Source organism: Bison bison, unplaced genomic scaffold (assembly GCF_000754665.1).
Source record: "Bison bison bison isolate TAMUID 2011002044 unplaced genomic scaffold, Bison_UMD1.0 scf7180017863978, whole genome shotgun sequence".
Lineage (NCBI taxonomy): Eukaryota > Metazoa > Chordata > Mammalia > Artiodactyla > Bovidae > Bison > Bison bison.
Window position 1 is genome coordinate 161,140 of NW_011494550.1, and position 26,481 is coordinate 187,620.

General features: G+C 40.9%; 1 protein-coding gene across 1 annotated transcript in view; it reads right to left on the bottom strand.

Annotated features, from left to right (window-relative positions):
* Positions 1 to 7,950: 7,950 nt before the first annotated feature.
* The window catches only part of LOC104984320 (olfactory receptor 10H3-like), a 26,650-nt gene continuing 8,119 nt past the window's right edge, over positions 7,951 to 26,481 (bottom strand). Inside the window, exon 2 of the mRNA XM_010833997.1 lies at positions 7,951 to 8,912. Within this exon, the coding sequence (XP_010832299.1) occupies positions 7,951 to 8,912 (962 nt within the window). The remainder of the gene's footprint in view (positions 8,913 to 26,481) is intronic.

Below are 26,481 nucleotides of genomic sequence, written 5' to 3' on the forward strand. Positions count from 1 at the left end.
TATTTATCTTCTCAAAGAACAAGCTTCTAGCTTTGTTGATTTTTGCTATGGTCTCCTTTGTTTCTTTTGCATTTATTTCTGCCTTATTTTTATTTTTTTATGATTTCTTCCCTTCTATGAACCCTGGAATTCTTCATTTCTTCTTTTTCTAGTTGCTTAAGGTGTAGAGTTAGGTTATTTAATTGATTTTTCTCTTGTTTCTTGAGGTAAGCTTGTATTGCTATGAACCTTACCCTTAGCACTGCTTTTACTGAATCCCATAGGTTTTGGGTTGTTATGTTTTCATTTTCATTTGTTTCTATGCATATTTTGATTCCTTCTGTGGTTTGTTGGTTATTCAGAAGTGTGTTGTTTAGCCTCCATATGATTGTATTTTTAATATTTTTTTTTCCTGTAGTCGACATCTAATCTTACCACATTGTGATCAGAAAAGATGCTTGGAATGATTTCAATTTTCTTTTTTTTTAATTTACCAAGGCTAGATTTAGTGCCCTGGATGTGATCTATCCTGGAGAATGTTCCATGTGCACTTGAGAAAAAGGTGAAATTCTTTGTTTTGGGGTGAAATGTCCTAGGGATATCAGTTAGGTTTAACTAGCGCATTGTATCACTTAAAGTTTGTGTTTCCTTGCTACTTTTCTGTTTAGTTGATTTATTTATAGGTGTGAGTGGGGTATTAAAATCTCCCACTTCTGATTTCTCCTTCATATTTGAATGAGATCCTTGCCGGGTATAGTAATCTGGGTTGTAAGCTTTTCTCTTTCATCACTTTAAGTATGTCCTGCCATTCCCTTCTGGCTTGAAGAGTTTCTATTGAAAAATCAGCTGTTATCCTTATGGGGATCCCCTTGTGAGTTATTTGTTGTTTTTCCCTTGCTGCTTTTAATATTTGTTCTTTGTGTTTGATTTTCATTAATTTGATTAATATGTGTCTTGGGGTGTTTTGCCTTGGGTTTATCCTGTTTGGGACTCTCTGGGTTTCTTGGACTTAGGTAGCTATTTCCTCTCCCATTTTAGGGACATTTTCAACTATTATCTCCTCAAGTATTTTCTCATGGTCTTTCTTTTTGTCTTCTTCTTCTGGGACTCCTATGATTCGAATGTTGTGGCATTTGACATTGTCCCAGAGGTCTCTGAGGTTGTCCTCATTTCTTTATATTCTTTTTTCCTCTATGCTTCATTTATTTCCACCATTCTATCTTCTACCTCACTTATTCTATCTTCTGCCTCAGTTATTCTACTGTTGGTTCCCTCCAATGTGCTTTTGGTCTCAGTTATTGCATTATTAATTATATATTGACTCTTTTTTATTTCTTCTAGGTCCTTGTTAAATTTTTCTTGCATCTTCTCAATCCTTGGTCTCCAGACTATTTATTAGTAGCTCCATTTCGTTTTCAAGATTTTGGATCATTTTTGCTATAATTATTCTGAATTCTTTTTCAGGTAGACTCCCTATCTACTCCTCTTTTGTTTGCTTTGGTGGGCATTTATCATGTTCCTTTACCTGCTGAATATTTCTCTGCCTTTCCATCTTGTTTATATTGCTGTGTTTAGGGTGGCCTTTCTGTATTCTGGAAGTTTGTGGTTCCTCTTTATTGTGGAGGTTCCTCCCTGTGGGGGGGTTGGACGAATGGCTTGTCAAGGTTTCCTGGTTAGGGAAGCTTGTGTCAGTGTTCTGTTGGGTGAAGCTGGATCTCCTCTCTGTGGAGTGGAATGAAGTGTCCAGTAGTGAGTTTTGAGGTGTCTATAGGTTTGTGTGACTTTTGACCACCTGTATTTTAATGATCAGGGTTATGTTTCTGCATTATTGTAGAATTAGCTTGGTATGTCTTGCTCTGACACTTGTTGGCTCTTGAGTGGAGCTTGGTTTCAGTGTAGGTATGGAGGCTTTGGAATGAGCTCTTGTCGATTAATGTTCCCTGGAGTCAGGAGTTCTCTGCTGTTCTCAGGATTTTGATTTAAGCCTCCTGTCTCTGGCTTTCAGTCTTATTCTTACAGTAGCCTCAAGACTTCCACATCCATACAACACTGATAATAAAGCATCTAGGTTAATGGTGAAAAGATTCTCCACAGTGAAGGATGCCCAGAGAGGTTCACAGAGTTACATGGAGAGGAGAAGAGGGAGGAGGGAGATAGAGGTGACCAGGAGGAGAAGAGGGGGAATAAAAGGAGGGGAGAGCAATCTAGCCAGTAATCAGTTCCCCATGTGCTCTCCATAGTCTGGAACACTTAGAGTGGTTCACGGAGTTACATAGAGGAAAGAAGAGGGAGGAAGGAGATAGAGGTGACCAGAACGAGAAGAGGGGGAGTCAAAAGGAGAGACATAGATCTAGCCAGTAATCAGTTCCCTGAGTGTTCTCCACAGCCCAGAACACCCAAAGAGACTCACAGAGTTGGGTATAGAAGAGAAGGGGGAAGGAGGAGATAGAGGTGACCTGGGGGAGAAAAAGGAGAGTCAAAAGGGAGAGAGAACGATCAAGCCAGTAATCACACTCCTAAGTAAAAATGAGTGCTGAAGATTGGCTTCTTAAAGGTACAAAATTGATAAAAAAATACCAAAAAGCAAACATTAAAAATCTACAGTAGAGGTTAGACTCTCAGAAATACAATATTAAAAAAAACTAAAATTATAAAAAATATATATATATGAAATTTGCTTTAAAATGGGATCTTTTTTTGCAAAGTAATAGTGTATAAAAATGAAAATTAATGGAGTAATAAAGAATTTTAAAATTTAAAAAAAATTAAAAATTAAAAGATGATGATAGTAAAAATATATCTAGGAATTTCTCTGGATTTGTTGAGGGCAGTGTGGGGTCAGTTCAGTTTCAAATAGTTTCTTGTTCCAGCTTATACTTCTTCTCAAGGTCTATAGGCCCCTTCCAATGTAGTCAATGCTAATTGATGCTGCTGCTGCTAAGTCACTTCAGTCGTGTCGGACTCTGTGCGACCCCATAGATGGCAGCCCACCAGGCTCCTCTGTCCATGGGATTCTCCAGGCAAGAACACTAAAGTGGGTTGCCATTTCCTCCTCCAATGCATGAAAGTGAAAAGTCAAAGTGAAGTCACTCAGTTGTGTCCGAGTCTTAGCGACCCCATGGACTGCAGCCTACCAGGTTCCTCCGTCCATGGGATTTGCCAGGCAAGAGTACTGGAGTGGAGTGCCATTGCCTTCTCCAACAATGCTAACTACAGGGTTTTAATCTTTTGCACCTGTCACTTCCAGATCAGCTCCCTCTTCTTTGTTTCTTTTGGATTCCTCTGTTTGCAAGTCTCTCCAGTGTCTAATTTCTGCTTTGATACAAGGGGGTGAATGTGGTCACTTATTTAGGCTCACTCGTTCAGTTGTGCTGTGGGGAGGGAGGAACACTGCAAACAAATATCACTGGCATTTGTGGGGAGTGCTCGCATTGTCTCGGCCAAACTGGGTTTGCCCCTGCTCACGGCGTGTGTGCTTTCCTGGTCTACACTGCTCAGGCGCCAGATTGCTCTGCAGGGGAACTGTTTAAAGTGGGCCCTGCTTTGTGTGCACTTCCCAAGTCTAAGCCACTGAAGTTCAGGTTCTTGTGTACTCCACAAAGGCACAGAGTCGGTTGGGCCTGTGTTTTGTTCCCCTCCCAGGTCCGAGCAGCTTAGGCAACCAGATGCTTGGCGAGCGCATTCTCCTTAGGTGCAGTGAGTCTTATCACCTCCCCGGTTCCAGCCCCTCGGTTTCCTGGGTGCGCAACAAGAGCGCCATCTCAGGTGTGCCGTGTGTCTCCTCTGGGAAGCTCATCTCAGGCTGCGACCCTCCTGGCAGATGTCAACCGTCCAGGATCTCAGGAAGACTTGGTTAGCTACTGATGCTAGCCTGCTCACAGTTTGGTGGTGGATGCATCTCTGGAGCAGAGCTTGCCTCTCACCTTCTGACTCTGGCTGTCACCCACCTGCCTCTCTGCCTCTGGTGGGGGGATGGGCCAGTTCACAGCCGGCTAGCTCTCCTCTGGTATTCACACAATCCTTTGTTCTGTGAGAGGGCTGGCAGTGCCTTAGAGCTTTTTGCGGGAAAGTTCTCTCTCTCTCTTTCTCTCTCTCTTTTTTTTTCTCTCAGGCTATCCCACAGTTTGAGAGAATAGCATTGAAAAATGTACATTACCACATGTAAAATTGATGACCAGTGCGAGTTCGATGCAAGAAGCAGGGCACCCAAAGCCGGTGCTCTGCTACAACCCAGAGGGATAAGGTGGGGAGGGAGGTGGGAGAGGGGTTCAGGATTTGGTGGGACACATGTATACCTGTGGCCAATTCATATTGATGTATAGCAAAAACCATCACAATATTGTGACTATCCTCCCTTCTCTCATAGCTCAGTTGGTAAAGAATCTGCCTGCAGTGCAGGAGACCTGGGTTCGATTCCTGAGTTGGGAAGATCCCCTGGAGAAGGAAATGGCAGTCCACTCCAGTATTCTTACCTGGACAACCCCATGGACAGAGAAGCCTGGTGGGCTACAGATCATGGGGTCGCAAGAGTCAGACATGACTTAGCAACTAAACCACCACCACCATCCTCCAATTAAAATAAATTAATTAATTTTTAAAAAGGGAAAAAATTGTCAACCTCTCAAACTTTAATCAACCAAAAATATCATGCAACCATTTCAAATTTGGTTTCAACTTATTATTTTTAAGACAATTTTTTTCAGAGCCGTTTCCATTTCACAGCAAAATTGAGAGGAAAGCAGAGATTTCCCATATACCCTGTGCCCCCTCGCACATACACAGAGTCTCACATTATCAATTTCCTCTAGCAGACTGGTACATTTGTTGCAATAGATGAACCTAAGTTGACATAGTATCATCACCAAAGTCCATAATTTACATTATGTTTCACTTTCATTGTGTCTTCTATGGGTTAACATATATAGTGAGATGTATCCATTGTTATAGTATCATGCAGAGTATTTTCACTGCTTTAAAAATCCTCTGTGTTCTGTCTAGTCATCCATCCCTCTCCCTTATCCTTTGGCAACCACTGATCTTTTTATTGCCTCCACTGTTCAGCTTTTCCCACAGTATCATACAGTTGGAATCATATAGTTCGTAGTCTTTTTAGATAGGCTTCTTTCACTTTGTAATGTGCAATAAAGGTTCCTCAAAGTCTTTTGATGGATTGATAGCTCAAATTTTTGGTGCTAAATAATATTCCATTGTCTTGGTGTTGTTGTTCAGTCACCAAGTCATCTCCAACTCTTTGCAACCCATGGACTGCAGCACCCCAGGCTTCCCTGTCCATCACCAACTCCCAGAGCCGATCAAACTCATGTCCATTGAGTCAGTGATGCCATCCAACCATCTCATCCTTTGTTGTCCCTTCTCCTCTTGCCCTCAATCTTTCCCAGCATCAGGATATTTTCTAAGGAGTCTGCTCTTGAATCAGGTGGCCAAAGTATTGGAGCTTCAGCTTCAGCATTGGTTCTTCTAATGAATATTCAGGACTGATTTCCTTCAGGATTGCTCAGCTTATTTATCTACTCGTCTATTGTAGGACATCTTGATTCTTTCAAGTTTTGGCAATTTCAAAGAAATATGCTATAAACATCAGTGTGCATATTTTTTTTGTAAACCTAAGTGTTCAACTCCTTTGGGTAAATACCAGGGAGTGTGTTTGATGGATTATATAGGAAGATTATGTTCTATTTTGTAGGACATCACCAAATTATGGCTATACCATTTTGCATTCCTAGTAATGAATGAGAGTTTTTGTTGTTTCACATCCTTAAGAGCATTTAGTGTTGCCACTGTTACAGGTTTTAGTCATTCTAATAGGCAAGTGGTGGTAAAATGTATTTTTAAATGGATAACTAATTGCCCCAACAAGATTTAAGAATAGTCTATGGTTTTGAAATTGGGTTATTCCATGACACTTATGCCATTCCATTATTTTACATGTCTGTTTCTGTACAATATTGCTTTTTAAAAATTATTTTAGCTTTCTAAATTAATTTTAGTGGTAGTAAAATATTTATAGTGTGGTATTTATATAACATTATAGTGACGATAGTTATAGTAGTTCATAATGACTAAGACTTAGTCACTACTCTGACTCTGGTAGTCATTTATGATTTTAATTATATAAGCAGATACATATGTAAGTCATTAATCCTCACAATAACCATATGAGCTAGGTACTTATGATATCTGCATTTCTCAAGTTTAGGAAACAGAACCGTAAAAAATTACATAGCCATGGTTCATAAAAAAGTTACATAGCCATAGCTACACTGACCATGAAGAAGTATATTTTTTCCTATGTATACCTCTCCTTTTTAAAAAAATTTATTTTTGTTGAGGTAACATTGATCTATAACATTATGTATGTTTCACGTGTACAGCGTTATATATCTACTCTGTGCACATTACAGTTACTATCCAAATTTTCTTTTCTGTTCATCTCCACACAGTTGACCTCTTTCCCCATTTTACCCTCATCTCTCCTTCCCCTCTGTGCTCATGTTTATTTTTGTTTGGTTTGTTCATTTATTGTTGTCTTTATTTCTTTGTTTTTTATATTGCACAAATGAGTGAAATTATGTGCTATTTGTCTTTAACCACCTGAGTTATTTCACTTAGCATAATATGCTCAAGATCCATCCATGCTGTCACAAGTGGCAAGGTTTCATATTTCTAATGGCTGAGTAGTGTTCCATTATGTATTAAGATATATCTCACATCTTCCTTATCCCATCGTTAAGTTGTTTCCACTTCTTGGCTATTGTAAAATATTCCATGATGAACATAGGGCTGCACACATCTTTTTGAATTAGTTTTTGTATTCTTTGTATAAATACCCCCAAAATGGAATAGCTGGATCATATAGTAGTCCAAGGCTTACTTTTTTTGAGGAATCTCCATATGGCCTCCCATGTTGGCTGCACCAATTTACATTTTCCACAATGTTCCCTTACCTCCACATCTTTGATAACATTTGTTTTCTCTTGGTAGAAGAACTTGAGCTCACTTCCTCTCCTGAAAACACTAAAATCTAACTGCTGCATAACCTGGACAAAAAAGACTGGAATCTGTTCTTCTGAGCCTCTTCTAAAATATGCAGAGGAAGGAGGCTCCCAAGCTCATTTTATGAGGCCACCATCACACTGAAATCAAAACCACAAAAAGAGAAAATTGTGGGTCAATATCACTGATGAAGATAGAGGCAGAAATCATCAACAAAATACTAGCAAATCAAATCCAACAACACATTGGAAGGATCAAGTGAGATTTATCCCAGAGATGCAAGGATTCTTCTATATACACAAGACAATCAATATGACACAACACATCAACAAACTGAAGAATGAAAATTATATGATCACCTCAAAAGATGCAGAAAAAGTTGTTGACAAAATTCAACACCCATTTATGATTAAAAATAAAACACTCTACAGAAAGTGGGCACAGAGGAAACCTCCTTAACTTAATAAAGGCTATATATGACAAACCCACAGCAAACATCATTCTCAACAGTCAGTAATTACTTTACATGTCAGTGTTTCATATATGGAAAAGACCCAGTCCTGGTGGTATTTCTTATTATCTTTAGGTAATTTTATTCATTTTCATTTTGGGGGATGGGGAATTAAAATCTACTTTTGCTAATCCATTCAAGGATAACCACCTGTATCAGGGTCCTGATACATGCATCTGGTGCTCCCCACTTGCTTATAGATATATAGCACATTCTTAGGTATAGATAATGGGACAGAGTTCATTTCACTGGGAATAAATAAAAGATTATGATGAGACAGACTATGCAACAGGGGGAAACATTGGAGAAAAGTGAGTAGCTAGTATGCATCAAACTCCGATGGAGTGTGAGTATTTTACAGACCCGAATCATTACAAGAGTTCTATGGAGACAGATATTATTACACCCCTCTCATCCATCACAGTTCCATACCACCAAACTGGCCATCAGAAGCTTAGGGGACAGAAAGTTCTGTGCAAATTTCTCTTTATGCCATTTTTCAGCTTCTTATTCCTGAGACTGAAAATGATGGGGCTAAGAAAGGGGGTAAAGACTGTATATATGGTAGTCATCAGAGTGTTATTGTCCATAGAATGGGGGCCTTTGAGCTTCAGATAGATGATGGAGGCAAAACCATAGTGCACGACCACTATGGTGAGGTGGGAGACACAGGTGGAGAAGGTCTTGTGCCGGCCCTCAGTGGAGGGGATCCTCAGGATGGCGGCCACGATGAAGACATAGGAGAGGAAGATGAGGAATAAGCAGCCCATCAGGGCTGTGACGCAAACCAAGATTACAGCTATGGTGACAGAGGCTGTCTCCTTTCCACAGGCCAACTTCAAGAGGGAAAGCACATGGCAGACAAAATGGTGTATCTCCTTAGACCCACAGAAGGTGAGATGAAAAACTATCAATGTCACCATCAACCCCACAACTGAGCCACCAGCCCAGCACCAGGACACAAGACGGGCACAGTCACGGGTGCTCATGAGCACGTTGTAACGCAGGGGGTGGCAGATGGCCACATAGCGGTCATAGCCCATGATCATGAGCAGGAAGGAGTGGGTGTAGCCAAACGTAAAGGAGAAGAACATCTGGCTGGCACAGGCCACAAAGGTGATGGAGCGATGGGTGGAGACCATGTCCACCAACATTCGAGGGGTGACCACAACAGTGAACAGGATCTCGGAGATGGAGAGGGCACACAGGAAGAGGTACATGGGGGTGTGGAGGCTGTGCTCCCTCCAGATGGTGCCCATGATGAGCAGGTTCCCCAGCAGTGTGAACAGGTACATCAGCAGGTACAGCAGGAAGAAGGTGGGCAGGAGCTGCTGAGGGAAGTTGGAGAAGCCAATGAGGATGAATTCAGACACTGTGCTGTAGTTCTGACCAGACAAGGATGCTGCATCTGGGGAGATCAGAAACAAGATGAAGACCCAGTGGTTAAAACAGAGGCTCTAACATAGATTAAATGGCAATTGCAGAGCTCTATATGCTATATATTCAAGGGTTTCTCAGCAGTAAAGAATTCACCTGCAATGCAGGACATGCAGGTTCAATACCAGGGTTGAAGAAGATCCCCCCTGGAGAAGAAATGACAACGCATTCCTGTATTCTTTCCTGGGAAATCCCATGGACAGAGGAACCTGGCAGGCTACTGTCCATAGGGTCAAAAGAGTGGGATATGACTTAATGACTAGACCACCATCCTAAATATTCATTTGCTTAGCTTGTCTGGGTCTTACAATCTTCATCAGTGAGATGGAATAAATCATAATACTTCTTACCATTTAGTAGCGTGATAAAGATAAAATGAGATCCTGTACACTAAATACTGAAGACATAGTTTGGCCTCTAAGTTTTTGTTAACAATGATGAAAAGAAATAAAAGATTCAGGTTTGTAATTAAGACAGACATAGATGGTCAGGGTCATATTCTTTTGAATACTGTGCCTGTTGTCAAAAATATGTTTGGATCTTGGATTTATAAATTTTCACTGAGAGTCTTTGCCTTTAATTGAGTAACCACTTTATATTTATTTTAATACTATTTATTAGTACTCATTTCTGTCAATGTATCTCATATTTTGTATTTAGTCTTTTATAGGAACTGAAGAGAATGCTTGAAAATAAATAGATGGAAAAATATATGCTGGGCAAATTTGCATCAAAAGAATGATGAGGAAACAATCCTGAAAGCAAAAAAGAAAGAAGGAAAGAAAGAAATTTAATGAAACAATAATCATAATACTTCTGTTGAAAGAAAGTGAAAGTGAAGTCACCCAGTCATGTCCAACCCCATGGACTGTAGTCTACCAAGCTCCTCCTTCCATGGGATTCTCCAGGCAAGAATACTGGAGTAGGTTGCCATTTCCTTCTCCAGGAGCTCTCCCCAACCCAGGGATTGAACTCGGGTCTCCCACATTGTAGGCAGACACTTTACCATCTGAGCCACCTGGGAAGTCCCTATACCGTATGCCAATAAAAGGAGCCAGGTTCCCTGAAGAAATAGCCCAGGGCATGGAAGCAAGCCTAGGACATCTCTGCAACAGTTCAATGGAACTTTCACTGAGCAATTGTTAATGTTAAAGGATGCTGGAACCAGATTGAAAATGTGTCCACTGGAATAGGTGAGCATCAGAAAGACTGATCATATGCAGAGGATGAAGGAACAAGCTAAATGACACCATGAAGACACAATCAGAAAATCCAGAACCTGACATGTTCCATAGAACAATTGGTCTGGTCTCATGGGAATGGCAATCTACTTCAGTATTCTTGCCTGGTGGGCCACAGTACATGGGGTCACAAAGAGTCAGATATGACTGAGCAGCTAACACCACTACTACACTACATCAATAAGCCAGGGTCATGAAATTCAAGGGACATAACAATCATATGCAATATAGGGTAGTAGATTAGATGCTAATTTACATAAGATATTTGTAAGTTTTATCACTTCATGGGAAATAGATGGGGAAACAGTGGAAACAGTGTCAGACTTGTTTTTTGGGGCTCCAAAACCACTGCAGATGGTGACTGCAGCCATGGAATTAAAAGACACTTACTCCTTGGAAGGAAAGTTATGACCAACCTAGATAGCATATTGAAAAGCAGAGACATTACTTTGCCAACAAAGGTTCGTCTAGTCAAGGCTATAGTTTTTCCTGTGGTCATGTATGGATGTGAGAGTTGGACTGTGAAGAAAGCTGAGCGCTGAAGAATTGATGCTTTTGAGCTGTGTTGTTGGAGAAGACTCTTGAGAGTCCCTTGGACTGCAAGGAGATCTAACTAGTCCATTCTGAAGGAGATCAGCCCTGGGATTTCTTTGGAAGGAATGATGCTAAAGCTGAAACTCCAGTAGTTTGGCCACCTCATGCGAAGACTTGACTCATTGGAAAAGACTCTGATGCTGGGAGGGATTGGGGGCTGGAGGAGAAGGGGACGACAGAGGATGAGATGGCTGGATGGCATCACTGACTCGATGGATGTGAGTCTGGGTGAACTCTGGGATTTTGGTGATGGACAGGGAGGCCTGGCGTGCTGCGATTCGTGGGGTCTCAAAGAGTTGGACACGACTGAGTGACTGAACTGACTGAACTGAAGGAATTAGAGAAGACTTTTATTATGGCATGAATGAATGATGGGTTATGAATAATATCAAGGGATTATTCTTAATCTAGTTACCCATTTTTAACTGTGATGTTGTTGTAAAGAGGCTGTGAAGGAAAATATTACTAGTTTAAAAGCACACAGAAGTGGAAAATTTATGCACATAGAAAATGTCAAAGGGGAATAGTTTATGAAAGGTAAAAGAACATTGTAGCCACCTGCATATATATAATTAACCTATATTATGATATACAGGTTGAATATTAGGAATAAATATTCAAAATAACTTTGGTGAAATAGCTATAAAGTCAATGCTAGATAGATTTTTAAATTAAAGTTAGAAATTTTAACAGAGTTCTAAAATGATATGCAATTTGGAAGTTATTAAATGAAATTGATAAGAGTGAAAGGACAGAGTGAAAAAGCTGTTTGGAAACTCAACATTAATAACACTAAGGTCATGGCATCCAGTCCCATCACTTCATGGCAAAAGAAGGGGGAAAAGCAGAAGCAGTGACAGATTTTATTTTCTTGGGCTCCAAAATTACTGTGGACAGTAACTGTAGCCTTCACTTGCTACTTGAAAAGAAAGCTATGACAAACCTAGACAGTGTATTTAACAGCAGAGATGTCCCTTTTCTGGCAAAAGTCCATATAGTCAAAGCTATGATTTTTCCAGTAGTCATATATGAATGTGAAAGTTGAACCATAAAAAGAAGGCTGAGTGCTGAAAAATTGATGTTTTTGAATTGTGGTGTTGGAGAAGACTCTTTAGAGTCCCTTGGATTGCAAGGAGACCAAAACTGTCAGTTCTAAAGAAAATCAACCTTCAGCACTCATTGGAAGGACTGTTGCGGAAGCTCCAATACTTTGGCCACCTGATGCCAACAGCCGACTCATTGGAAAATACCCTCATGCTGGGAAAGATTGAAGGCAAAAGGAGAAGGGGGCTGCAGAGGGTGAGATGGTTAGATAGCATCACCAACTCTGTGGACATGAATCTGAGCTAACACTGGGAGATAATGGAGGACAGAGGAGCCTGGAGTGTTGCAGTCTATGGAGTCACAAAGAGTCAGACACAACTTAGTGAGTGAACAGCAACAACAATTCCAATGGATTAATAACATTCAGATGTTAGCTCCTGGACATAGGAGGGCTGTGTACTAAGTGAGATTAAATATTTCTTTCATGCACATAGAGGACTTTAACAAAAATTTTCCTATCAGAGCTATCAGAGTCCCTTGGACAGCAAGGAAATCAAGCCAGTCGATACTAAAGGAAATCAGTCCTGAATATTCATTGGAAGGACTAATGCTGAAGCTGAAGCTCCAATACTTTGGTCCCCTGATGCGAAGAACTGACTCCCTGGGAAAGACCCTGATGCTGGGAAGATTGAAGGCAGGAGGAGAAGGGGATGACAGAGGATGTGATGGTTGGGTGGCATCACCAACTCGACGGACATGAGTTTGAGCAAGCTCTGGGAGTTGGTGATGGTCAGGGAAGCTTGTCGTGGTGCAGTCCGTGGGGTTGCAAAGAGTCGGACATGGCTGAGTGACTGAACTGACTGACCTTGTTTAGGACATAGAGAAATCCTCCATCTATTTCAAAGTACAAATAATATGTAGATTATAATACACTAAAATTGGAAATCAATAAAGAAAGGATAGCCTTCCAAATTCCATGAGTTAAGCAATCTTTTGTGTCAATATTAAATTGATGAATAAATATTTACAAAGATAATTTAAGTATCAAACGTCAAAGTTTTAAGCTAAAAGAGTACTACAATGGGAATGCACATTTTAAAATGTATTGAGAAGAAACATTATCCAGAAAATCATACTTAGTACAACCCACATTGGGTGATAGATTAACAAGATAAAGCCAAGAAGAAAATGCCAATGAAAAAGCATAAAATTAAAATTGGAAATAACTATAGAAATAATGGATATCTTTAAATGAATGAAGTAGTAATAAAATATAAGAAATGGCTTGAATTCTCAGAGACACATAAATTGCAAAACTAGTATGAGAAAGAAATAGAAACCATTTCAAAAAAGTTTTAAAGAAGTTGAAATGGTTAGAGACCTTCCCTTCCTACAATTCATTAGACACAGTGAGTTTACAAGTGAGTGCTCATAAACCTTTAAGGAACAACTGATTAAATCTTATACATGCTTTTCACGTAAAAGGGGGAAAAAGGGAAAAATCTGAAATCTGCTAAGCTGATTTCATCATTCTAAATTCTAAAACCAGGTAAACTGTTGTAAGAAACAATTATGGGCCCACTTTACCTATCCAAGCAAGTTTTAAAATCCACTGTAGGATGTCACCTAATCAAATAAAATGATGTACAAAAATTAGTAAATTATGGTCAAGTGGTGTTGGTTTATCCCATGAATGGCAAGATGGTGCAGCATCATGTGATTTAGCACATAAATAAACTAAAAGAGAAAAATGATAGAATTCTTTTTATCAACGGAGGTGTACATTTTCTAATATTCAACTCCAATTATGATTTTTTAAATTTGTATATTATTGATGTAACACTGCATGAGTTCTAGGTTACAACACAATGTTTTGATATGGGTGTCGACTCATGATTTTTTTTGCAAACTTTTTTACAACGTGAAATTGAAGGGGACTTAGCTAGATAAAGAATACACACTAGAAAACAAACAAATAGTATATAAGTGGGACTTTAACATGCACTATTTTATAATCAGAAAGAAGGCAAGGCTACTCACTGTTTCTGCTGTTCTTCGCCATGGAATTGAAAGTCATGAATGGTGCTACAAGGAAAGAAAAAGAAAGAAGATACATAAGGATAGGAAGGGATGTGACCTGATCATCTATCCAGAAAAGATAAAAGAATCAAGATGTAATATGTTAGAACATAAGAGGGCAGAATGCTACAAAAAGAAAGATCAACTTCAAAAAAATATAGTATGTATCAAAGTATTACACCAGCAGTAGTCATTCAAAACATAGAATTTAAGTTAAAATTAAGATAAACTCTCAGTAGTAACACAAACTGTAAACAACCATTTTTGGTCTCAGGATCCTTTTACAGTCGAACACTACTGAGGTCCTTAAAGGGCTTTTGTTTGGGTGAGTTGTAACTATCAATTTTTATCACACCAGAAACTAAAACAGACAATCTTTAAAAGTATTTAGATATTAGTAAATTTAAAAGAACAATAATAAACTTGATACATGTTAATATTAACAACATATGTATACAAGAGTAACTATATTTTCAAAGACATTTATTGAGAAGAGTGGCCTGGCTTTACACTCTGGCAAATATACCTAAGGCCTACCTTGTAGGACACAGGTTGATGCTCACATCTGCTTCTTTATTTAGTCTGTGGTTATATACTGTTCTGGGCTCCACAGGGGGCGCTAGTGGTAAGGAAACTGCCTACCAATGTAGGAGACATGAGATACTGGTTCCATCCCTGGATGGGGAAGATCCCCTGGAGGAGAAAATGGCAACCCACTCTAGTATTCTTGCCTTGGAGAGAGGAGTCTGGAAGGCTACAGTCCACAGGTTCACACAACAGAGTCAGACACGACTGAAGCTACTTAGCATGCTCTAATATACTGCTTTAATTAGAGTGTATGATGAAAACACAAACTCACATGTAATTGGAAAAGTTAGGACTTGATGGATCCCCCAAATGAGTTTCCAGGATTCCCAGGGTTCCTCACACCACGTTGAAAAACTCTCTTATTATATAGAAATTAGCCAAAAACATACAATACTGCCAAAGACAATTTAATCATTAATAAAATTAGAACATGATTTGAATACTTGAAAACAGTCTACACCCTGTTGATGAGTTGAGCTAATTTTAATGAAATCAATTCTTCACCAAATGCTATCATCAACACAATTGCAGTTACAATTCCAGGAACTGACTGTGAACCTGCTAAAACTAACCTAAAATTCCTTCTTAAAATAGTTATAAAACTATACCCCTTAAAATTAGTACAAAACTTATGAAAGTGGAGTAAATAGGAGAGGTATGCCTTCCTGGGATACTGAGACACGTTATACAGTCATAGTCATTTTTTAAAGTATGAATTAAATTGTAAACATCAATTAACTTGAATCTATATCTCAGAAAATACCCCTTTATTATTAAAACTCTAATGTATGATAAGGTCAAACCACATATCAAAGGGAAAAGATATGATTGTTTAGTATTTTCCACTAGGAAAATTGTTCATTTTAGGAAGCAAAGTAAACTTCAATTTCTGCCCAAGAACAAATGCAAAGTAGAATCTAGATAGATTCAAAACATAATATGTAGTATCAACTATAAAGTCAATAGGAGAGAGGGCAAAAGAATTGGTTTGTTAATTTTCAAAGGCACAAATGTTAAGAATATATTTTTAAAAGATATGAAAACGTCAACATTAAGGATTTTTATTCAAAGGAAATCCTGGATAAAGTTATCAGGCAGATGGAACATTGGGAAAAACAATCTGCACTGTGTAAAACTGATAAAGGAAAACTATTTAGAAAAATGGACAGAAAGTAGGAATCTCAGTACAGATATGGGCAGAAAGAATTACCCAGGCAAATATAAAGATGCTCAGTTAAAAAAAAAAAAGGTGGAGAAGAGACAGAGAGAGGAATGGAATTTTGCTGAATAACTATTCAGTTTGCCAAATTAGAAAATGCTGTATTCATTGGATTATGGGGAGAAAGGAATCCTCCTGCAATGCTGATAAGAATGTAGAATGATGAAAATTCAGAATATATACGCTCTGTTACTGTTTAATCATTCAGTCATGTCTGAGTCTTTATGACCCCATGGACTGTAGCCCGCCAGGCTCCTCTGTCTATGAGATTTCCCAAGCAAGAATACTGGAGTGGGTTGCCATGCCCTCCTCCAGGAGCCCAGGTAATTTTTCCCTTAGTAATCTCAGTGTATGAAAAGGCAAAAAAATAGGACACTGAAAGACAAACTCCCCAGGCCAGTAGGTGCCCAATATGCTACTAGAGATCAGTGGAAAAATAACTCCAGAAGGAATGAAGAGGCAGAGCCAAAATAAAAACAACACCCAGTTGTGTATGTGACTGGCAATGGAAGTAAAGTCTGATGCTGTAAAGAGTAATATTGCATAGGAACCTGGAATGTTAGGTCCATGAATCAAGGCAAATTGGAAGTGGTCAAAAAGGAGATGGCAAGAGTGAACATCGATGTTTTAGGAATCAGCAAACTAAAATGGACTAGAATGGGTGAATTTAACTCAGATGACCATTATATCTACTACTGTGGGCAAGAATTCCTCAGAAGAAATGGAGTAGCCATCGTAGTCAACAAAAGAGTCTGAAATGCAGAATTTGGAGGCAACCTCAAAAATGACACAATGATCTCTGTTTGTTTCCAAGGCAAACCATTCAGTATCACAATAATCCAAGTCTATGCCCTGACCACTAATGCTGAAAAAGCTGAAGTTGAAGGGTTCTATGAAGACCTACAAGACCTTCTAGTTCCAGGTCCCTGTAAAAAAAAAAAAAAACCCACGTCCTTTTCATTATAGGGGACTGGAATGCAAAAATAGGAAGTCAAGAAATACCTGGAGTAACAGGCAATTTGGCCTTGGAGTACAGAATGAAGCAAGGCAAAGGCTAATAGAGTTTTGCCAAGAGAATGCACTGGTCATAGCAAACACCCTCTTCCAACAGCACAAGAGAAGACTCTACACATGGACATCACCAGAAATCAGATTGAGTATATTCTTTGCAGCCAAACATGGAGAAGCTCTATACAGTCAGCCAAAACAAGAGTGGGAGCTGACTGTGTGACTCAGATCATGAACTCCTTATTGCCAAATTCAGACTTGAATTGAAGAAAGTAGGGAAAACCACTAGACCATTCAGGTATGACCTAAATCATATTCCTTACTATTATACAGTGGAAGTGACAAATAGATTCAAGGGGTTAGATCTGATAGACAGAGTGCCTGAAAAACTATGGACAGAGGTTCATGACATTGTACAGGAGGCAATGATCAAGACCATCCCCCCCAAAAAAGAAATGCAAAACCGCAAAATGGTTGTCTGAGGAGGCCTTACCAATAGCTGTGTAAAGAAGAGAAGTGAAAGGCAAAGGAGAAAAGGAAAGATATACCCATCTGAAAGCAGAGTTTCAAAGAATAGCAAGGAGAGATAAGAAAGCCTTCCTCAGTGATCAGTGCAAAGAAATAGAGGAAAACAATAGAATGGGAAAGACTAGAGATCTCTTCCATCCAGTCCTATCACTTCATGGCAAATAGATAGGGAAACAGTGGAAACACTGGTTGACTTTATTTTGGGGGGCTCCAAAATCACTTCAGATGGTGACTGCAGCCATGAAATAAAAAGACGCTTACTCCTTAGAAAGAAAATTATGACCAACCTAGACAGCATATTAAAAAGCAGAGACATTACTCTGCCAGCAAAGGTCTGTCTAGTCAAGGCTTTGGTTTTTCCAGTAGTCATGTATGGACGTGAGAGTTGGACTATAAAAAGAGCTGAGTGCAGAAGAATTGATGCTTTTGAATTGTGGTGTTGGAGAAGACTCTTGAGAGTTCCTTGGACAGCAAGGAGATCCAACCAATCCATCCTAAAGGAAATCAGTCCTGAATATTCACTGGAAGGACTGATGCTGAAGCTGAAACTCTTAGTACTTTGGCCACCAGATGCAAAGAGCTGACTCATTTGAAAAGACTCTGATGCTGGGAAAGATTGAAGGTGAGAGGAGAAGGGGATGACAGAGTATGAGATGGTTGGATGGTATCACCAACTCAATGGACATGAGTTTAAGCAAGCTCCAGGAGTTGGCAATGGACAGGGAAGCCTGTCGTGCTGCCGTCCATGTGGTCGCAAAGAGTTGGGCATGACTGAGTGACTGAACTGAACTGAACTGAATCTCACTAGGGCTTTGCCTCTAAGTATTATTGACTGTAGGAGTCAACCTGGACACAGAATCACCAGGACAATGAGAAACTTGTTTGGAGTGAGGATTGTCTTTGGAGTGAGGAAGACTATAGTTTAACTGGAAAAGGAAAGCAACAATGCACCCACTCAGAAAACAAGACTCTGACATTAACATCTTTCTGGGCTTCATTTCTCCCTCAAGCATTCATGTCCCCACTGAGTAGTTCTGGATTTTTCTGTCTCCTCTCCATCCATATGGCTCCATCTCCTTCTCCTGGACTACAGCTCCAGGTTCCACCCATGCCTCCCGCTCTGTTCCCACTCCACTCTGGCTTTCAGAGAAAAATTTTGAAACGTACACAAGATATGCAGTCATCAGACCCGGGGTTCAAACTCCAGCTCTCACTGTGTGTTTTTGAGAAGGAACGTTCCAGTGCTGAGCCACCCTGCCACAATGGAAAATGAGCGTACGCAGAGGACTCATTCAGAGATCCATGAGGATTCACATAAGGGCTTAGGGTTTACCAAATAAATGTAGTTATCACTGACTTTGAGATTGCATTTCTGGTCTGGTTTGCTGTCATCCTTCTGTACCTAATGGTACCGATTGGCCCCATTTTAAATGTATGGTCTCTGAGCCCCATGGAGCACTTAGAACCTCACTTAATCACACAATGCAGTCCCTCCAGGAGTCTGATTGAACCCCCACTCTCTTCTCCAACTCTATATCATTGCTATAGTTCACCTTCCCATTTCCCACTTGGTGGAAAGGCCATGATTCCTGAGGCTGGGGCTCTCCCAACTCCTATGACAGGTGAACTGAATTCTGTGTCTCTGGTCTCATGGAGGAGGCCTCACACAGAGATGCTGAGCACACATCACACGCAAATCACATGAAAGCACCCAGCTCATACCTCTGTCTCCCCTAGAGCCTCCTTTCCAGATTAGCAGGGGCCACTTTGGGCCAGACTGCGATAGAGCAGCAGATAAGACATACACAGAACAAGGTTTCTCAGCTTCAGTACTCGTGATATTTGGAGCCAGATTATTCCTTGGCTGTCCTTTTCACTGCTTTAATGTTCAGCAGAAACCTTAGGTTCAACCAACCAGATGCCATTGGCATCCGCTTCTCAACATATATTTTGAACAACCAAAAAAATTCCTGATATGTCCAAACATCCACTGTCAGGTAGAATCACCCTGGGCTGAAAATCACTGACCTAAAAGCCACAAAGGGCACCTAGGTTAGGCAAGAACTCAGGATACAGATGGGCAAACCGAGAAGATCCCCAACAGCCTCCCAGAAAATAAGATCCTCTCTTATGACCCTTCTTCCCAGCCCTGACCTCATGCCCAGGCTAGGTAGCACCATCCACATCTGTAGGATTCTTCCTTCCTACCCTCTCCCTGTTGATCCCCCTTTGCCTGGGCTGCCTCTCCCAAGAAATGCCAGCAGAGGAGGACAGAAGAAGGTCTCCTTGTTGCTGTCAGCAGCATCCACAGGCAGGCATGCAGTCAGATCTAAGGGGTCCTGGAACTAATAGGGTGCCAATGCAGGAAATGTAAGAGACATGGGTTTGATCCCTGGGTTGGGAAGATCCCCTGGAAGAGAACATGGCAACCCACTCCAGTATTCCTGCTTGGAGAAGTCCATGGGCAGAGGAGCCTGGCTCCTTTGGCTACAGTCCATAAGGTCGGAAAGAGTCAGACACAACTGAAGTGACTTAACACACACACACACACACATCTTAGGATTGGTAAGAGTGTCTTTTTTATGCTGAGAGAACTGGAGGCTAGGGGTCTAGATAACTTCAGGGTGGGGGCTGGTCTCCAGAAAGATTAAGCATGATAAGCGGGTGAAGCTGTCAGCTCCACCTGTTAGACATCCAGTGAGAGGAGAGGGGCTCTAGATTAAGGTAAGCACCAATGACCAATGATTTAATTAATCATAGCTCTCTGATGAAGCCTTTATAAATGCTCCCTGAACAACAGAATTGGGAGAGTTTCTAAGTTGGTGGTGCTGGTAGAGTGATGTATCCAGAGAGGGGTGGAAGTTCCTTATACCTTCCCCCAAACCTTGCCCTATGCATCCCTTCTATTGGGCTGTTTCTGAGTCATATCTTTTATAATAAAAAATACATGAACCATAAATTTCCAGATGTTCAAGCTGGTTTTAGAAAAGGCAGAGGAACCAGAGATCAAATTGCCAACATCCGCTGGATCATCAAAAAAGCAAGAGAGTTCCAGAAAAACATCTATTTCTGCTTTATCGACTATGCCAAAGCCTTTGACTATGTGGATCACAATAAACTGTGGAAAATTCTGAAAGAGATGGGAATACCAGACCCCCTGACCTACCTCTTGAAAATCTGTATGCAGATCAGGAAGCAACAGTTAGAACTGGACATGGAACAATGGACTGGTTCCAAATAGGAAAAGGAGTACATTAAGGCATTACTTTGCCAACAAAGGTCCATCTAGTCAAGGCTATGGTTTTTCCAGTGGTCATGTATGGATGTGAGAGTTGTACTGTGAAGAAAGCTGAGCGCCCAAGAATTGATGCTTCTGAACTGTGGTGTTGGAGAAGACTCTTGAGAGTCCCTTGGACTGCAAGGAGATCCAACCAGTTCATTCTGAAGGAGATCAGCCCTGGGATTTCTTTGGAAGGAATGATGCTAAAGCTGAAACTCCAGTAGTTTGGCCACCTCATGCGAAGAGTTGACTCATTGGAAAAGACTCTGATGCTTGGAGGGATTGGGGCCAGGAGGAGAAGGGGACAACAGAGGATGAGATGACTGGATGGCATCGCCAACTCGATGGACATGAGTTTGAGTAAACTCTGGGAGTTGGTGATGGACAAGGAGGCCTGGCGTGGTGCTATTCATGGGGTCGCAAAGAGTCGGACATGACTGAGTGACTGAACTGAACTGAACTGAAGGCTGTATATTGTCACCCTGCTTATTTAACTTATATGCAGAGTACATCATGAGAAACGCTGGGGTGGAGGAAGCACAAGCTGGAATCAAGATTGCCGGAAGAAACATCAATAACCTCAGATATGCAGATGACACCAGCCTTATAGCAGAAGGTGAAGAAGAACTAAAAAACCTCTTGATGAAAGTGAAAGAGGAGAGTGAAAAAGTTGGCTTAAAGCTCAACATTCACAAAACGAAGATCATGGCATCTGGTCCCATCACTTCATGGCAAATAGATGGAGAAACAGTGGAAACAGTGGCAGACTCTTTTGGGGGGCTCCAAAATCATTGAAGATGGTGACTGCAGTGAAATAAAAAGACACTTGCTCCTTGGAAGAAAAGTTGTGAACAACTTAAACAGCATATTAAAAAGCAGAGACATTACTTTGCCAACAAAGGTCCGTCTAGTCAAGGCTATGGTTTTTCCAGTAGCCATGTATGGATGTGAGTGTTGGACTATAAAAAAAGCTGAGCACCAAAGAATTGATGCTTTTGAACTGTGGTGTTGGAGAAGACTCTTGAGAGTCCCTTGGACTGCAAGGAGATCCAACCAGTCCATCCTAAAAGAAATCAGTACTGAATGTTCATTGGAAGGGCTGATGTTGAAGCTGAAACTCCAATACTTTGGCCACCTGATGTGAAGAGCTGACTCATTAGCCTCCAATTAAAATAAATAAATTTACTTAAAAAAAAAAAATAAAAGACCCTGATGCTGGGAAAGATTTAAGGCGAGAGGAGAAGGGGATGACAGAGGATGAGATGGTTGGATGGCATTGCCAACTCTATGGACATGAGTTTGAGTAAACGCTGGGCATTGGTGATGGACAGAGAGGCCTGGTGTGCTGCAGTCCATGGGGTCGCAAAGAGTTGGACACGACTGAGAGACTGAACTGAACTGAACTGAATAGCAATCAAAGCACTTGCCTGAGTTCCATGAGTCATTCTATCAAAGTGTGGAACCTGAAAAAGGGGTGTGTTGTGGAAAGTTCCAACTTTTTGGCCAATTCGAATGGAAGTGTGAGTCCCACAGGCACCCAGTACTTGCAACTGATGTCTGAAGTGGGGACAGTTTTGTGGGCTTGGGCCCATCACCTCTGAAGCCTGACAGTAACTCCAGGTATCTGGTGTCAGAATTGAATTGAATTGTAGGACACTGAGTTAATATCCAAAGTTGGAGATCTATCCTTTATATGGAAAGAAGCCACAGAGTTGGTGTCATAAGTGTTATGAGTAAAAACAATTGACTCCTTTCTCCTTCTGTCTTGTCAGCAACATTGTCCACTTCACTCCTGTTCAGTTCAGTTCAGTTGCTCAGTCGTGTCCGAGTCTTTGGGACCCCATGAATCCCAGCATGCCAGGCCTCCCTGTCCATCACCATCTCCCAATGTTCACCCAAACTCATGTCCATCGAGTCGGCGATGCCATCCAGCCATCTCATCCTCTGTCGTCTCCTTCTCCTCATGCCCCCAGTCCCTCCCAGCATCAGAGTCTTTTCCAGTGAGTCAACTCTTTGCATGAGGTGGCCAAAGTATTGGAGTTTCAGCTTCAGCATCAGTCCATCTAATGAATATTCAGGACTGATTTCCTTTAGGATGGACTGGTTGGATCCCCTTGCAGTCCAAGGGACTCTCAAGAGTCTTCTCCAACACCACAGTTCAAAAGCATCAATTCTTCGGTGCTCAGCTTTCTTCACAGTCCAACTCTCACATCCATACATGACCACTGGAAAAACCATAGCCTTGACTAGACGGAACTTTGTTGGCAAAGTAACGTCTCTGCTTTTTAATATGCTTTCTAGGTTGGTCATAACTTTCCTTCCAAGGAGTAAGCGTCTTTTAATTTCATGGCTGCAATCACCATCTGCATATTTTGGAGCCCAGAAAAATAAAGTCTGACACTGTTTCCACCGTTTCCCCATCTATTTCCCATGAAGTAATGGGACCAGATGCCGTAATCTTCGTTTTCTGAATGTTGAGCTTTAAGCCAACTTTTTCACTCTCCTCTTTCACTTTCATCAAGAGGCTTTTGAGTTCCTCTTCACTTTCTGCCATAAGGGTGGTGTCATCTGCATATCTGAGGTTATTGATATTTCTCCCGGCAATCTTGATTCCAGCTTGTGTTTCCTCCAGCCCAGCGTTTCTCATGATGTACTCTGCATATAATTTAAATAAGCAGGGTGACAATATACAGCCTTGACATACTCCTTTTCCTATTTGGAACCAGTCTGTTGTTCCATGTCCAGTTCTAACTGTTGCTTCCTGACCTGCATATAGATTTCTCAGGAGGCAGGCCAGGTGGTGTGGTATTCCCATCTCTTTCAGAATTTTCCACAGTTTATTGTGATCCACACAGTCAAAGGCTTTGGCCTAGTCAATAAAGCAGAAATAGATGCTTTTCTGGAACTCTCTTGCTTTTTCGATGATCCATCGGATGTTGGCAATTTGATCTCTGGTTCCTCTGCCTCTTCTAAAACCAGCTTGAACATCTAGAAGTTCACAGTTCAAGTATTGCTGAAGCCTGGCTTGGAGAATTATGAGCATTATTTTACTAGAGTGTGAGATGAGTGCAATTGTGCAGTAGTTTGAGCATTCTTTGGCATTGCCTTTCTTTGGGATTGGAATGAAAACTGACCTTTTCCAGGCCTGTGGCCACTGCTGAGTTTCCTAAATTTTTTGGCATATCGAGTGCAGCACTTTCACAACATCATCTTTCAGGATTTGAAATACCTCAACTGGAATTCCATCACCTCCACTAGCTTTGTTTGTAGTGATGCTTTCTAAGGCCCACTTGAATTCACATTCCAGGATGTCTGGCTCAAGGTGAGTGATCACGCTATCATGATTATCTGGGTCATGAAGATCTTTTTTGTATAGCTCTTCTATGTAGTCTTGCCACCTCTTCTTAATATCTTCTGCTTCTGTTAGGTCCATACCATTTCTGTCCTTTATCGAGCCCATCTTTGCATGAAATGTTCCCTTGGTATCTCTAATTTTCTTGAAGAGATCTCTAGTCTTTCCCATTCTGTTGTTTTCCTCTATTTCTTTGCATTGATCACTGAGGAAGGCTTTCTTATCTCTCCTTGCTATTCTTTGGAACTCTGCATTCAGATGCTTATATCTTTCTTTTTCTCCTTTGCTCTTCACTTCTCTTCTTTTCACAGTTATTTGTAAGGCCTCCCCAGACAGCCATTGCTTTTTTGCATTTCTTTTCCATGGGGATGGTCTTGATCCCTGTCTCCTGTACAATGTCACGAACCTCCGTCCATATTTCATCAGGCACTCTATAATCAGCTTAAAATCTGGCTATTCAACTCAGTCCAGAGTGCCTACACATATCTGCCCTCGCCTCTCCCCATCTCTTCCTAGGTCTCACCACACCCAGCCTACTCCCCATCACAGTATCCACAAACAGCTTTCTACATCAAGAATCTAATGATGCTGCTTGTGCTTGAAACCAACTCTGTGGTATCACTGCTTTGGAAAGTTGATTGGCAGCATCTGTTCCAGGTGAACATAGATCTCTGCTGTGATTCAGCAATTACACACCTAGGTGCAGACCCAGTGGAGCACAAATAAGCATTATTTACTAAAGGACATGTACTAGTTATTCACAGGAATATCATTTATAGGATCCATAAAGTGGAAACAACCCAAATGCCTATAATATGTTCATATCATGGAATATCTTATAAACTTTTTGTAAGTGTATTTAAAATATTTATGGTACCCCCATTGCCCTTAGAACAAACTTCAAATGGCCCTCATAGTCTTGCCTACTCTTACCCTTCCCACCTCTATGCCTTCATATTCCAGAAACCCCTGAACCACATCTAACTCTCCAGGGCTCACCACACACACCATTGTCCCTGAATGCACCATGATTTTGTCACCTTGATATTTTGCACTTTTCTGTCCCCTCTATGTAGAAATCCCTGATCCTATTTCCTGCCTCACCTGCATCACATCTGCTTACCCTCCGGGTCTCATTTTAGACATCATTCCTCTCTAGCAGTTTTCTTTAAGCCCCAGGCTGGTCTTTGATTGACACTCAGCTCCCGCAGACCCTTAGGATTTCCTCATCACACCTCAGACCCCTCTGTTTTGTCATCTTTGGTTACATGACAGCTTCCCCACTGGACCCTAAGAAACATAGGGAACAGATCACCTCTGTCTTTGACCACTGCTGTGCACCATAATTCTTTCTATTTCAGCATTGGGCTCATGATACAAGATATCCGTACAGATGAGCATCAGTTGATTTATTTAGAGAAAGAACCTGATTCTAGACTTCTGCTCAGCTCTATCATGAAAAGTCCTTGCCAGTTCTCAGTGAAGCCAAGGTGGCTATTTCAAGTTAAGCAATCATTCTATTTTTTTTAATTTAATTTTATTTTTAAACTTTACATAATTGTATTAGTTTTGCCAAATATCAAAATGAATCTGCCACAGGTATACATGTGTTCCCCATCCTGAACCCTCCTCCCTCCTCCCTCTCCTACCATCCCTCTGGGTCGTCCCAGTGCACTAGCCCCAAGCATCCAGTATCGTGCATCGAACCTGGACTGGCATCTCGTTTCTTACGTGATATTTTACATGTTTCAATGTCATTCTCCCAAATCTTCCCACCCTCTCCCTCTCCCACAGAGTCCATAAGACTGTTCTATACATCAGTGTCTCTTTTGCTGTCTCGTACACCGGGTTATTGTTACCATCTTTCTAAATTCCATATATATGCGTTAGTATACTGTATTTATGTTTTTCCTTCTGGCTTACTTCACTCTGTATAATAGGCTCCAGTTTCATCCACCTCATTAGAACTGATTCAAATGTATTCTTTTTAATGGCTGAGTAATACTCCATTGTGTATATGTACCACAGCTTTCTTATCCATTCATCTGCTGATGGACAACTAGGTTGCTTCCATGTCCTGGCTATTATAAACAGTGCTGCGATGAACATTGGGGTACACGTGTCTCTTTCCCTTCTGGTTTCCTCAGTGTGTATGCCCAGCAGTGGGATTGCTGGATCATAAGGCAGTTCCATTTCCAGTTTTTTAAGGAATCTCCACACTGTTCTCCATAGTGGCTGTACTAGTTTGCATTCCCACCAACAGTGTAAGAGGGTTCCCTTTTCTCCACACCCTCTCCAGCATTTATTATTTGTAGACTTTTGGATCGCAGCCATTCTGACTGGTGTGAAATGGTACCTCATAGTGGTTTTGATTTGCATTTCTCTGATAATGAGTGATGTTGAGCATCTTTTCATGTGTTTGTTAGCCATCTGTATGTCTTCTTTGGAGAAATGTCTATTTAGTTCTTTGGCCCATTTTTTGATTGGGTCGTTTATTTTTCTGGAGTTGAGCTGTAGGAGTTGCTTGTATATTTTTGAGTTAGTTGTTTGTCGGTTGCTTCATTTGCTATTATTTTCTACCATTCTGAAGGCTGTCTTTTCACCTTG